We start from the raw sequence: 13,384 nt of genomic DNA, 5'->3' as shown, positions 1-13,384 counted from the left end.
AGTGCATTCTGGCTGCTAGGAAGTTTCCTTTTGTGAGCTGGCCTCACCACAGAATGCAGAGTTCTAGGGATTGCCCCTCTGATCTTATTAAGTCGTGCTGCAAACACTCCTGGACTTAATTAAGAGCCATCCCTCACCATGTTTGTGTCCCTCCCTGTCCCCTCCGCTCATCTCACTCCGTTCATCTTCTGCTCCTGGGTGCAGGAACTAAATAAGAAGCGGACCCAGAAGGAAATGGAGCATGCCATGCTGATCCGGCACGACGAGTCCACCCGAGAGCTGGAGTACAGACAGTTGCACACACTGCAGAAGCTCCGCATGGATCTGATCCGGCTACAGCACCAGACGGAGCTGGAGAACCAGCTGGAGTACAATAAGAGGCGGGAGCGGGAGCTGCACCGGAAGCATGTCATGGAGCTTCGGCAACAGCCGAAAAACTTAAAGGTGAGAGGACACCCCGAACCCACTGTGCATCCTCACACAGGTGGGCAGGGCCACAGCGGCCCGTCTGTGTCACACCACAGAATCAGAATCTCTAGGTGTGGTGTCCAGGGCTCCTTCTGCAAGCTGGGAAGCTGCTTTGGAACCCTCTAAGCTGCAGTTCAGGATGTTGCTTACCTGAGCCATTGGTCACCCACCATCTTTGAAAGGCAGTGAGAAGGGGCTAGAGAGATGGCTCAGTGGTTAAGAGCACTGGCTGCTCTCCCAGCACCCACACAGCAGCTCACAACCACCTGTAACTCCAGTTCCAGGGAAGCAAGACCTCTTTTGACCTCCGAGGCCACCAGATACCCATGTGGTTCACAGACACATTCAGATAAGACACTCATACATATAAAATAAAACTAAAAGCTGTAAAGTGAACAAGGACAGCTCAGAAAATGCTCCTGTCAGTGAAGGGTTTGCTTTGGAAATACAAAGACCCGAGTGCTGTCCCCTAGAACAGTGGTTCTCAACCTGTGGATCATGACCCCCATGAAGGTCAAATGTCCCTTTCCCAGGGCTCACCTAAGACCATCAGAAAGCATGGATATTTACATTACAATTCATAACATACAGTTATGAAGTAGTAACGAAAATAATTTTATAGTTGGGGTCACCACACCATAAGGAACTGTACTAAAGAGTAAAAGTTTGGGGCTGGGCATAGTAGTGCACACAGAGAGGTAGACAGGGGCGCTTAAGGCCAGCCTGAGCTACATAGTGAGTTCCGGGCTGGTCAGAGCTATACAGTAAGACCCTGTGTCACCAAAAAAGGAAGAGGAGAAAAAAATCAACAAAAGATGTCTGTGACCCCAGCCTTTCTGGGCAGCTTCCTGGTGCTGGTTGGCCACTCACCTAGCGTGCTTAGCAGTCCCAGGCTTTTGCCAGACACTGTCTCAAAAATAAATAAATAAATAAGAATATGGATGGCACCTGAGGCAGCTACCCATGGTTGTCCTCTGACCTCCACATAAGCAAGTGCTCCTAGCGAAAGTGGATAGAGAACTGTCCGTGGTCCTAGCCCCAGTCACTGAGGAAGCCGTAATGGTAACAAGGTTGCTGCACAAATAAAGGCTACAAAGCCAGGATACAAGCTGCCCTTGGTCTCATTGGCACATGTCCCTTCAAGGCAAACCCTAGCCACACCCACGACCCCTGCCACCAGAAGTCCTGATTGTTCAAGTGGCATGTGACTGCGGAGTGGCCTGCCGCATGCTCCTCTTCCCGCTTCCCAGAGTGCGCATTTGGCATCCACTCCTGAAAGCACACTCTCAATGGAGTCAGAGCTCCAGAACCACTTTTCTCCTTCAGTTTCTGCTGAAGTCATGGAGGATTGGATTAGGGTATGAGGCGCTGTTCCGGTATGTGGAAGACATTCTGAGCCAGGGTAGTGGGAGCTGATTGTAGAGCCTCGTCCCCTTCTCACCTGGCAATGAAGGGAGATTGTGCACACATGGAGGTGTATGCGCTCACCTCGAGGAAAGAAAACACAGCGAGCGATAGGAGCCACTGCAGACCAGGAGGAAACTAGGGAAAGAACTATCAACACGCTAACAAGTCTCACCATACTCCACAGTCTACTGTGAATCGTAGTTTCCCGTTATAATTTATGATTTCCTAAAGCCATTCATCAAATCAAAATCACTTCCATCCATGTCATGTAAAAAGAAAAGAAAAGGAAAAATCATAGGGCTGGTAGTGATCCTTCCGGCATGAGCTGTCCTATTGGTCTCTGGACTGATGGCTGTCATGGGGCATCCATGCGTGGTCTGTGTCATGTGTCGTGTGTCATGTGTCATGTGTCCAAGCATGTGGACTGACTTGTTTCTCTTTCTCTTTGTCACGTTTTCCCGGCCAGGCCATGGAAATGCAGATTAAAAAGCAGTTTCAGGACACTTGCAAAGTACAGACCAAGCAGTACAAAGCACTCAAAAACCACCAGTTGGAAGTCACTCCAAAGAATGAGCACAAAACAATCCTAAAGACACTGAAAGACGAGCAGACGAGAAAACTGGCCATTTTGGCAGAGCAGTATGAACAGAGCATAAATGAGATGATGGCCTCTCAGGCGGTAAGTGGGTAGGGTTGTTGCCATGGCGTCGAGAGCTTTCGGGATTTCAAGAAAATTCAAGATCCAGCTTTCATTCCCAAGCACCTTCTGGGATACATTGGTTTAGGATATATTGGTGGCTTCTTTTCCTGCCCGAGGAACGGAGGAAAGTGACGACGCTGAGTAAAGTCAAGGCCATGCGGATACTCACTGGAATGCGTCTTCTCAGATGGAGCGGAAGGAGCAGTGGCAGTCCAGCCGGGGGGCACATAGGGAGGGCGAGATGGGGTGGACGCCGCGCGCGTGTGTATATGCTTCTTCACCAGGAATTTACCGACCACCACCCCAACTAATGTCAGGCATGGCCCTGCTGCCTCCGTGCCCACGGTCAAGTGAGGGGAGACACACACACACAGACATATTTGCTAAACAAACTCTGGCCAGGCCTCTGCAGGCAGTGCTGCCCTGAGCCCAGAGACAGGGGAGCCAGCTAGACAGGGTCTCATGCTGTGTCAGGAAGCCTGGGAAGTCAGATCACCGAGTGGTAATAGCCAAGCACACTGAGTTGTTGGGGTACCCAGGGCCTTGGAAGGACAAGGAGGAACAGGGAAGCTGGCCTAGAGATGCCCAGAGAAGAAAAAGGAAGCTGTCAAGATACATGGTTCTGTTTAGGCAAAGTCCAGACGAGGGGAGTGTGCACCTGGGGCTCAGAGCTGGAGGGCGAGCCTGGGGTTCAAGAAGGAGGACTGGGTTGGGAGCCGTGGTGCACACCTGTGATCCCAGCATTCGGAAAACTAAGGCAGCAGGATTGGGACAGCCTGGACTACTAGCAAGACTCAGTCTTGCCAAACAAAGGCAGGGGATGTAGTTCATCAGGAGACCACTGGCACCAGGGCCCCCAGCCATGAAAAGAAGGGAAAGAGGAAGGTAGGGAAAGAAGAAGGAAGGGGTAGAAGGAAAGAGGAAGAGAGGAGGGAAGAAAGAAATAGGGAGGGGAGGGGAGGAGCCCCCATGTACCCCTCCTGTCTTATTCCCAGGCTAGGCTCTCCTGGTTCTCCACTGGATCCCAGGATCCCAAGGATGTTGGTAGATTAGGAAATGGGTCTGTCAGGGAATTGAGTGACATCATCCCATAGTGACCAGCCCTGATGGCCACTGGTTTACTAAACAGAAACATTAGTTCTACCTGAGGTTGCAGTCTGCAAAGATTCAGAAGCTCCGCAGGCCTGAGAACGAATGGCCAACCTGACCACCTGCTACAGCCGGAGAGTCACACATGGGGATAGAGGTGAGGGTCAGAACTTCAGGACAGGAGGTGAGCTGTCACTCTACGAGAGGCCTCGGGGACCAGGGTGCAGTTGCTGTGAGTCCTGGGGTCCACATAGCACAAGAGGGGCATGGGAGGCAGGCACATGGACGTGGTGAGGGCTGGGCAGGGTTTGGGGAACACTTGGGGGGCCAGCAGAGAGAATTGCGTTCCAAAGGGGAGTTACCAGGAGACCGGGAGAGTTGAGGAAAGAGGGTGAACTCGGATGCTGGGCACAGTGATTGAGTAAGGTGGCCCTGAGCCCTGTGTCCGTGTGGAGAGATGCAGATCCTAAAATCTGCAGGTCAGAAGGCATGCCAGGATTAAAGACAAAGAGTCCCATGCCTTTGCCTTGTGGGGGCAGCTGTAAGAGTTAGGAGTTAGTAAATCTACCAGGGACGTGTGCGGGGTAGTTTGAGAAGCAGGCTGGGGACAGGACCTGGTAGCCATCCGTGTTTGAAGGCTGTGTGAAGGGTAGACATAGATCAAAGAGGATGAGTACCCAAAGATCAGGAGGGGCCGGGAGAGAGCAAGTCACAGATGGCAGAGCAAAGCCATTGGGTTTAAATGTGCAGGAGCCATGAGAGCAGCAAACCTCAGTGACCTCCCCGCTCTGGACAACGGCTCTAGCCAGTGCGGCACAACAGTGAGACGTGGAGGTGTCCTTCCACTTCAAAGGGATGTGGCTGCAGCTTGGTGGGACAAGTGCTTGCCTAGCACGTGCAAGGCCCTGGGTCTGATCCTCCACATGGTGTCACCCACCTGGGATCCTGGCACCTGGGAGATGGAGCAAGAGAATCAGAAGCTCAAAGTCATCCTCAGCCACATAACAAGCTCGAGGCCAGCCTGGGCTACATGAGACCCTGTCTCAAAGATAAAGAGTGCCCATAAAAAGAAGAAGCTGCACATGGGAGTCCTCTCCCGTCCTCATCAGTAGAGGCAGATAGACGTGTAGCAAGCGGAGGGGACAATCAAAGCTCCCAGCAGTAGGAAGAGGCTCGGGCATGTTCTTAGCTGGTGCTGCCGCGCTCCTTCACATCTTCATTCACTCATCCGTCTGTCCAACGAGCGTTTGTGCCCGTCTGCAGCATGTTCCAGGCATCCCTGGAGGGGGTGATCCTCATTCCCCGACCAGTCCTCCAGGGGCAGCGGAGGAAGCAGAATCAAAAGGGGGCTGCCACGCATGGAGTCGGGCAGAGAAGCAAGAAGGCAGCAGTGGAACCAGAAGGGCTAGCCTGGTCTGGAGGCGGCAGGAGTGGGAGAACCGTAGCCCATCTGAAGAATTCAGAGACATCAGTTCTACTGGAATGTGGAGAGCTGGGGATCTTGCCTGGGAATAAGACAGGAGGGTTGCACAGGGGTCAGGTCATAGTCGGGCCTACAGACCTCAGCACAGTGCACTATCACTAAAGTGTAGGGGATCTGGTGGCCTCTTATTGGTGTGTGGGAGCCATCCCTCAGAGACACGTGGAGAATGGCCTGAGAGAAGGCATGAGCGATGGGAGACCACTGTGGTGCTTTTGCTCTTGCTTGGCCACCGGGGATGATGGCTACACTGGAGATGCAGTATTGGGGAGAGGGGAGAGGGGGCCATGTTTGAGAGACAGGTTAGAGGTTCAGGGAGTGTACCTGGTGGCAGGGCCAAGATGCTGAGCAAGGATTAAAGAAGGATCTAAGTCTCCAGGTTGAGTTTAGTGGTCAGTGACAGTGGCAGTTGGTTAAGAAAGACAGTGGGGCAGGTTGAGGAAGGGGAGCAGGAAGGGAGAGTTTGTAGTGGTCACATAACCTCAGGCTCTGGGAAACAGCCCGGGCCAATCTGTCCAGCAGATAAACAGAGAGAGAAAACTGGAGAACTTACCTCCCCAGGGAAGTCTGGTGTGCCAGCGTGTGCCCAAGAGACTCTTGGAGTAGACAGAAGCCCTTGGGAGGAGCAGTTAGAGGGGGCATGGGCCAAGTCTCCTGAACACCCACATTTCCTGAGTTCCTGCTTGGCAGGGTCGAGCTGGGAAGGCAGAGCAGGAAGAAAAACATAGAAGTTGAGGACAATGGCCAGGCTAGAGCAGGGAATTGCAAGAAAGGCGGTACTCAACAGTGGCAGGCCCTGCACGTAGGGATCTCACCAAGATGGATCAGAAACCGAGCATGAGGGATGTTAAGGGGGGGGGGGGGCGGTGCGCAAAAGGAAAGAGTCAAGGAGAAAGAAAGGCGGTGGGGAAAGTACCAGACAGGAGGCCTGTCTTGGTTTTTGTTTTGTTTTGTTTTGAGGCAGGGTCTCTTGCAGCCCAGCCTAGCCTGAACCTCACTATGTGGCCAGGGTTGACTTTGAATTCCTGATCCTCCTGTCTCCCCACCTCCCACGCACTGGAGTTACAGATATTCATCGCCACAGCCTGTTCATTCGGGACTGGAGGTGGAACCAGAGCTTCATGACGCCCCATAATCACTCTAGCTACCCAACCACAGCCCAGCCCTGCTTTGTCCCGTTAGCTCTTGTCACACACAGCACCTGCGGCGTGGCCTGGCTCTGCAGCAAGGGCTAGTGAACGTGTTGTGTGAGTGGGTAGGCACAGGGAAAGGAAAGTGAACTAAGGCAGAGCAGTGTCCTCTCTCTTTGAACAGGGAGGAGGAGACTCTGAGTATGGCTGCCACAGCTGTCAACCCTGCCTGACCTTGAGCCACAAGTAAGGCAAATCCCTTCTTTACCTGGACAACCAGAGGCTCGCTGAAGGGAGCCATTCACATTAGCTACTGCTTAGGACAACAGCTGGCACTTGTTAATTTTTCTGTAAAGGGACAAGTCATAAATGTGAGAAGCTATGTGGACCATGAGTGTCTGACCCACTAGGCAGCTCACCTCTGCAGACCCAGGCAGAAATGACGTGTGTACATGTGTGCGTGTGTGTGTGTGAGAAGAGAGAGAGAGAGAGAGAGAGAGAGAGAGAGAGAGAGAGCTTGCACGCCCTAGTAAAGGTTTATTTATAAGGAGACACAGCCTAGGGGCTGTGGCATTCCAGTCTCCCGCGGTGCAGGGAGGGGGGCCACAGCTTGGGTGCAGGCTGTGAGCTGTACACTAGGCCACCACTAAGTTACACTGCACTCCCTTGCCTCCTCTCCTTCTCTGTGAGCCACTGTAGGGAGCAAGCATGATAGTCGCCCTCATTATTATAAACCTCAGAGTGCATTTGCATGTGTGACTGCAGGTGATAAATTCCAAAATCTGAAACTCCTGTGGTTTCTAGCACTTGGACTTGGATGGTCAGAGCTGGCACAGAACATGGTTTGAGGATAGCTAAATGCCAGAGACAAAAGAAACTGTAGGCTGGGGCTGTAGCTCAGGAGGCAGAGGGCTGGTCTAGCATCCAGAAAGTCCTGGCCTTTGTCACCAGCACTGCTAAAATTCCAACATGGTGGTATGCGCCCATAATCCTAGCATGGCTGTGCACACCTTAATCCCTGCATGGCGGTGCACACCTGTGATCCCTGCATGGCGGTGCACACCTGTGATCCCTGCATGGCGGTGCACACCTGTGATCCCTGCATGGCGGTGCACACCTGTGATCCCTGCATGGCGGTGCACACTTGCCCTTAGGAGATAGAGGCAGGAGGACCAGACATTCAAGGTCATCTTTGGCTGCACAGCAGGTTCCAGCTCCAGTGTGGTCTGCGTGAGACCCTGTGTCGGAGGGAGACACTTCAAGGGTCTAAACTGCCCACTGGCGATCTGAAGTCTCGGCCACTCATTCAGGGCTCATGGCAGCTAATGTGTAGGCACAGGAAATGGGTGGGCTGTCGTTTTCTTCTATGGTAAGGAACCTGTCAGATCAGGAGAACATTCATAGCACTCCTCCCGGGGAGCCACGGGACATTTCAACACCGTCTGTAAACTACTCTGACTGTGGGCTGACGATGTGTGTACACAGCCCTGCCTATGTCCCCCAGTGGAAATGGAAAGAAAACGGCCCGTCCTGGCTAGCAGATTCTAACACTGACTGCTTAGGGTGTGACTCAGAAAACATACTTTCCCTTAACTCTATGGCATGTTTCCACAGGACTAAGGGTGGCAGTCTGCAAGTAGTTTGAACATTTCCAAAGTCACTTCCCGCTGCAGACGCTGGGGTACATTGTCGGTTGCCACAGGCCTAGGACAGAGGACTGGCCCGTGCTCCGCCCATGGTCTGACGCAGGAGCCATTTGAGCTCAGGCCCTTGTTCTTCTAGAAGCAGGTGGGCTTGGCCCATCTGCACATAAGATCTAGTCATCTGGGTACAAACTGTAAAGTTGAGGTGCACAGCTGGGAGCAAAGGGAACTGGGCCAGGATACATGGTCTACATCTCATTGCTGTGAAGCAAAATCCATCCCCAGAGATTATGAGCTGCTCTCAAGGAGTGAGATTTTTGAACCCCTGGGGTCCTGGGTTGGCAGTGATGAAGATACCACGTGTAGCCACAGCCTGGCCAGCATGATTTGTTTGCCCATAACAGCTACGATGGCATGGTCTTCACGCTGTATGAATTATTGTTGAATTCACTTCTATAGCACTCAGTGAGTCACAATTTTATAGTTAAAGGTGTTTAAATATGGACACAGTCTTGTCAAAACTAGAATATTGTTATAGCTGCTGTTTATTGGACATTGTAGTATGTGTGGGGTCTTAGGATTAGGATCCTATATGAATTCTTTCATTTAAAATTCATGCCAATCTTAATGGGAATTATCGTTTCCTTTAAAAAAGAAAAAGAAATGAGGCCAAAGGAGGCTGAATAATTATTGACAGAATGCCACCCTGGAGTGAAAGAGCCAGGCTGCAGGAGTTCACCTCCAGAGCTCACAGACCTACCTCAAGCGTGGGCAGCCTTCCAGGGCTCTGGGGCTGCACTGAAGGAAGGGTGGCCGCCCGGGCCGACTCCACTGGCTGTGGTCCAGACTGCAGTGTCCATCGAGTTTCTGTCCTCCACCTAAGTCGGAGCAAGGAGACCGTTCCCAGTTGGCCCCCAGTGGAGCGCGCGGACTGCTGCACGCATACAGACGTAGACCGTGTGTGTCTTCTGTATCCACAGTTACGGCTGGATGAGGCGCAAGAGGCGGAGTGCCAGGCCTTGAGACTACAGCTCCAGCAGGAGATGGAGCTGCTCAATGCCTACCAGAGCAAAATCAAGATGCAGACGGAGGCCCAGCACGAGCGTGAGCTGCAGAAGCTAGAGCAGAGGGTGTCTCTGCGCAGAGCGCATCTGGAGCAGAAGGTAGGAAGTTTCTGGGGAGCTACGGGTGGGGCTGCGGTGGGGAAGGGTCACAGTTTTGTGGGGAGCCCTTGCTAGTGACCCGGAATCAGACTGTCCATTTACTTCTGATACTCAAGAAAGGCAGATATTATCTCCAGGCCTGGGACATGATGGTTCAGGAAGGTTATTCAACCATCTGAGGTTCTGCTTAGGAAGCCCACCATCTTAACCAGCTGGGTGACATCACTTACTTAAGAACTATGGGATGCTAACACGGCTGCCCGGGGCCTAAAAAAAAAAAAAAAAATCAAATAAGATTGGAATTTTTTTCAGCAAAAGGAATTACCCACAGGACTTTTTAAGAAATAAATGAGGTGCTGGAGAAATGGCTCAGAAGTTAAGAGCACTTGTTGCTCTTCCAGAGGTCCAGGGTTCAGGTCCCAGAACCCACATGGCAGCGCACAACCTCTGTAACTCCAGCTTCAGGGTATTTGACGCCCTCTTCTGGTCTCCACAGACTCTGCACTCATATGCACATACCTAACACAAGCCGGGCGGTGGTGGCGCACGCCTTTAATCCAGCACTCGGAGGCAGAGACAGGCGGATCTCTGTGAGTTTGAAGCCAACCTGGTCTACAAGAGCTAGTTCCAGGACAGGATCCAAAACTACAGAGAAACCCTGTATCAAAAAAACAAACAACAACAAAAAATACTTAAACACAGACACACATAGACATAAATAATTAAATAAAATATTTTTTAAAAAGAGTGAAAACAAAGATAGCTATTGCTGCATACAGCAAGTGTTCTCCCCGGTGAATCACGGCGTGCTGTAGGCAGTGTTGTGGGGAGCATCACGTGGAGACTGTGTCATGAAGCATCGCAAACCTAGGGCTGAGAGGAGTGACCCCAGACATTGTCTTCTGGCTTCCACGTGAACATGTACACGAATGCACATGTGTACAACATACACGCAAAGCATCTCAGGGCCTGAGGAGATGACTCAGCAGGAAAGAGCTTGCTGTGAGCGCATAGGGACACAGCATCTCGAGCTGGTGACCTCTCTCTGCTCAACCTGTTACCCCTGCTTTCTCTGTCCTTCCAGCAACACTGTAACCTGCTCTCCCAGCCACTGTTCCACAATCAAATTCCCCGTCCCGCCACTGCAAAGTCACAGGGAGGCCGCTGACCTAGATCAGCCCAGGCTCACCTCTACCCCAGCCCCACCCACCCACCCACACCCACCCATCCACACCACGTACCACACTATCCCAACTCCCAGCCCTAGCAAGTTTGAGACATAGTGGGACAAATCCAAGACACTTTACTACTGGGCTCCTGGTTCTCAGGTCTAGGCTGTTCCCCTCTCCCTTGTGTGTGTGTGTGTGTGTGTGTGTGTGTGTGTGCTTGCACACCTGGTGGGGGTCCCTCGTGGCTGTGGGGCGAGCGTTGGCACTGAGGCCCTCTTCTGTGCTGGTGCAGATTGAAGAGGAGCTGGCCGCCCTGCAGAAGGAACGCAGTGAGAGGATCAAGATTCTCCTGGAAAGACAAGAGCGAGAGACGGAGACCTTTGACATGGAGAGCCTCAGAATGGGGTTTGGGAATTTGGTGACATTAGATTTTCCTAAGGAGGACTATAGATGAGATTAAATTTTTTTGCCATTTACAAAAAAAAAAATGAAAAAAAGAAAACAAAAAAATTCAGACCTTACAAAACTACATTCCCCATTTTAACGGGCGTTGCTCTCACTTCACACTCTCTCTCTCTTTCTCTCTCTCTCTCTCCCTCTCTCTCTCTTTCTCTCTCTCTTCCTGACATCGTGTCGGACTAGTGCCTGTTTTCTTACTCCATCAGGGGCCCTTTCCTCCCCCATATCAACTGTCAGTGCTGGCCTGCCCGGCCGCCCCTACTGTCCACCGTCCACGCCCAGTACCGGTGTGGCCCACAGAGGTTCTGGTGAAAACCTTGCAAGTGGCATTAGGGTCAGTCAGTCAATCAACAAACGGCGATGGAACACAGATGTATGTTGCTTTAAGCAATCCCTCATTGTCACCAACCAGTGAAAGTAAAGCAAAAAAAGAAAAACTAAAGAAAGAAAACTAAATAAATAAATACATGCCAAGGGGGAGAGAGACACAAAATCCGCAGCCTTACACCTTAACCAGCTGCTGCATAATTTTATTTTATTTTATTTTTTTGGTATTTATTCATCAGGAATTAAAAAAAAACAAAGTTTTATTAAAGATTGAAAATTTGATACATTTTACAGGAACTAATTGTGATGTACATATGAAGCGGTAACATATTATTACTATTTTGGGGCCGGGGTGGGTGGGCGGGGTGAAGAGAGCTTGTGATTTTTAAGAACCTGCCGGCGAGCGTTTGCCTTGCCGTCAGCCTGGTCTACTGTATCCCGGCATCCTCTGCTGTTGCGGACGGTGCGAATACACGTACGGAACTCACAGAATCCCAGTAGCACAAAATTGGGCTTTGGCAAATCATGTATTTTGTGTATAGAGGGAATCTAAGGAGAGGAATTGCTTATTTTCATATTGTATTTTAACTGTTTCTCTGATCAAAATTTTTTTACTTCCTCCTCCTGTTCCTCCCCCCACCCACGCCCACCCCCCCACGGTTTCCAGTTCAGTCTCTGGAGTTCAATGTCTTTTCAGTCCAATCATCTCCGTTTATTTCTCCTTCCCCTCCCCGCGCCCCCTATCTTTGGTCATAAATATTGCATTATCCATCCTTTCAAACTGTGTATTTTCTTACAATAAAAAATGATGAAGAAAAAAAGGCTTTACTCCTTTTGCATGCACCTTAAAAAAAAAAAAAACACTTAAACATTTTTCAGGTTCCAAGGGAGAGCATGGTTAACTGTCAGGGCTTTTACTTATATTTGTAAATAAAAGTGTTCGTCACATTGCCTGGCTGTGTTCTTGTAGCAGGATTTCCATTCTAGGTGCCTCTGGGGATGACTCTGAGGGTTGAGTCCTCCTGGAACGGTGCTCCAGGGCTTCCTCCCAGAAGGATGCTGAGGGGAAGCCGAAATTTCAGTTTCTTCTGGACCGAGATGGAGGTGCACTGTTCGACATGCTCACTGGGTCCCTAGCCATAGGAGTACAAGCCACACGGGATCACAGGCAAGAGGACTGGACCCCACAAAGAAGAGCAAGCAGAGGAGGAGGCATGGGAGCACTCCCCCTGGACATTGTCCTACTGTAGGGCAGACTCCGTCCCTCCCTGTCTCCTTTCACTGGAGTAACTGTATAGTAAAGACAGAACATCCAGGATGTCTTCCCCCTATCGCCTTAGCCCTGCAAGCCTTGCATGTTGAAATGGGATTTTGCTTTCTTGTTATTATTGTCTCTGTTTTCTGTTGTTGTTTGTTTTTTGGTTTTCCCACTTTGGTGTTTTTCTGGAACTCATCATGTAGACTGGACTGGCCTCGAACTCACAGAGATCCTTCTGCCTCTGCCCCACCACCTCCCCAGAGTGCTGAGATTACAGGCATGTGTCGTCACACCCAGCCCTGTTTTGTATTTTCCTAATGAGCTGAAAGCTGGGCTGCTTAGCCAAGCTGAGGTCACATGCAGTTTTCAGTTCTGCAGGGCTGGGGACTAAGTTCAGCCTCCTGTGTGCTAGGTCAGCACTAGAGCACTGAGCCTGCCCCAGCTCCTGCCTCTGTCCCAGCTCCTGCCCCAGCTCCTGCCTCTGTCCCAGCTCCTGCCCCAGCCCCTGCCCTAAGCCCTGCCCCAGCCCCAACCCCTGTCCCAGTCCCTGCCCCAGCTCCTGCCCCTGCCCCAGCCCCAGCCCCTGCCCCAGCCCCTGTCCCAGCTCCTGCCCTTGACCCAGCCCCTGCCCCAGCTCCTGTCCCAGCTCCTGCCCCAACCCCTGCCCCAGCTCCTGCCCCTGTCCCAGCCCCTGTCCCAGCCCCAGCCCCTGTCCTTGCCCCTGCCCCCAGCACCTGCCAACATTGTTCTTTTGAATGAGGACCTAAGGACCATTCTTGGATCCTAAAAGGGAGTCATCAAGAGCATCTGTAACCTGTCGGTCTCACTGTGACAAGTGTAAAATTACAAGTAGTTACTAATTATCTCCTCCGTGAAGCCCTGGTAGCAGCTGCCGAGCCGACCATAGTGTTTATGGTCCGCACACTGATGTTGGAAGAAACATAAGGATGAGGCAAAGAGCCAGTGCCCTCCTTCCCAGCGGGTAGTAAACTCCCTTGAGTTTAAAACGGATTGTGTAACAGGTTTACGGGCTGGCAAAATGGCTGAGTGGGTAAAAGATGCTTGCAACCAAACCTGATAGCAGGGGTTCA

At 51.4% G+C, this 13,384-nt stretch overlaps 1 protein-coding gene across 2 annotated transcripts in view; it reads left to right on the top strand.

The window, feature by feature from the left end:
* Positions 1-11,986, top strand: part of Taok3 (TAO kinase 3) — a 185,072-nt gene extending 173,086 nt beyond the window's left edge. For both annotated transcript variants that reach the window (XM_048422844.3, XM_048422837.3), the window contains 4 exons: positions 205-444; positions 2,342-2,554; positions 8,898-9,080; positions 10,542-11,986. In XM_048422844.3, the coding sequence (XP_048278801.1) occupies positions 205-444; positions 2,342-2,554; positions 8,898-9,080; positions 10,542-10,703 (798 nt within the window). In that variant the 3' untranslated portion in view covers positions 10,704-11,986. The remainder of the gene's footprint in view (positions 1-204; positions 445-2,341; positions 2,555-8,897; positions 9,081-10,541) is intronic.
* The last annotated feature ends 1,398 nt before the right edge of the window (positions 11,987-13,384 follow it).

The sequence above is a fragment of the Myodes glareolus genome, chromosome 2, assembly GCF_982192425.1.
Source record: "Myodes glareolus chromosome 2, mMyoGla1.1, whole genome shotgun sequence".
Lineage (NCBI taxonomy): Eukaryota > Metazoa > Chordata > Mammalia > Rodentia > Cricetidae > Myodes > Myodes glareolus.
Note: the sequence above shows the minus strand (reverse complement) of the source record. Positions and strands in the feature narration are given on the sequence as shown.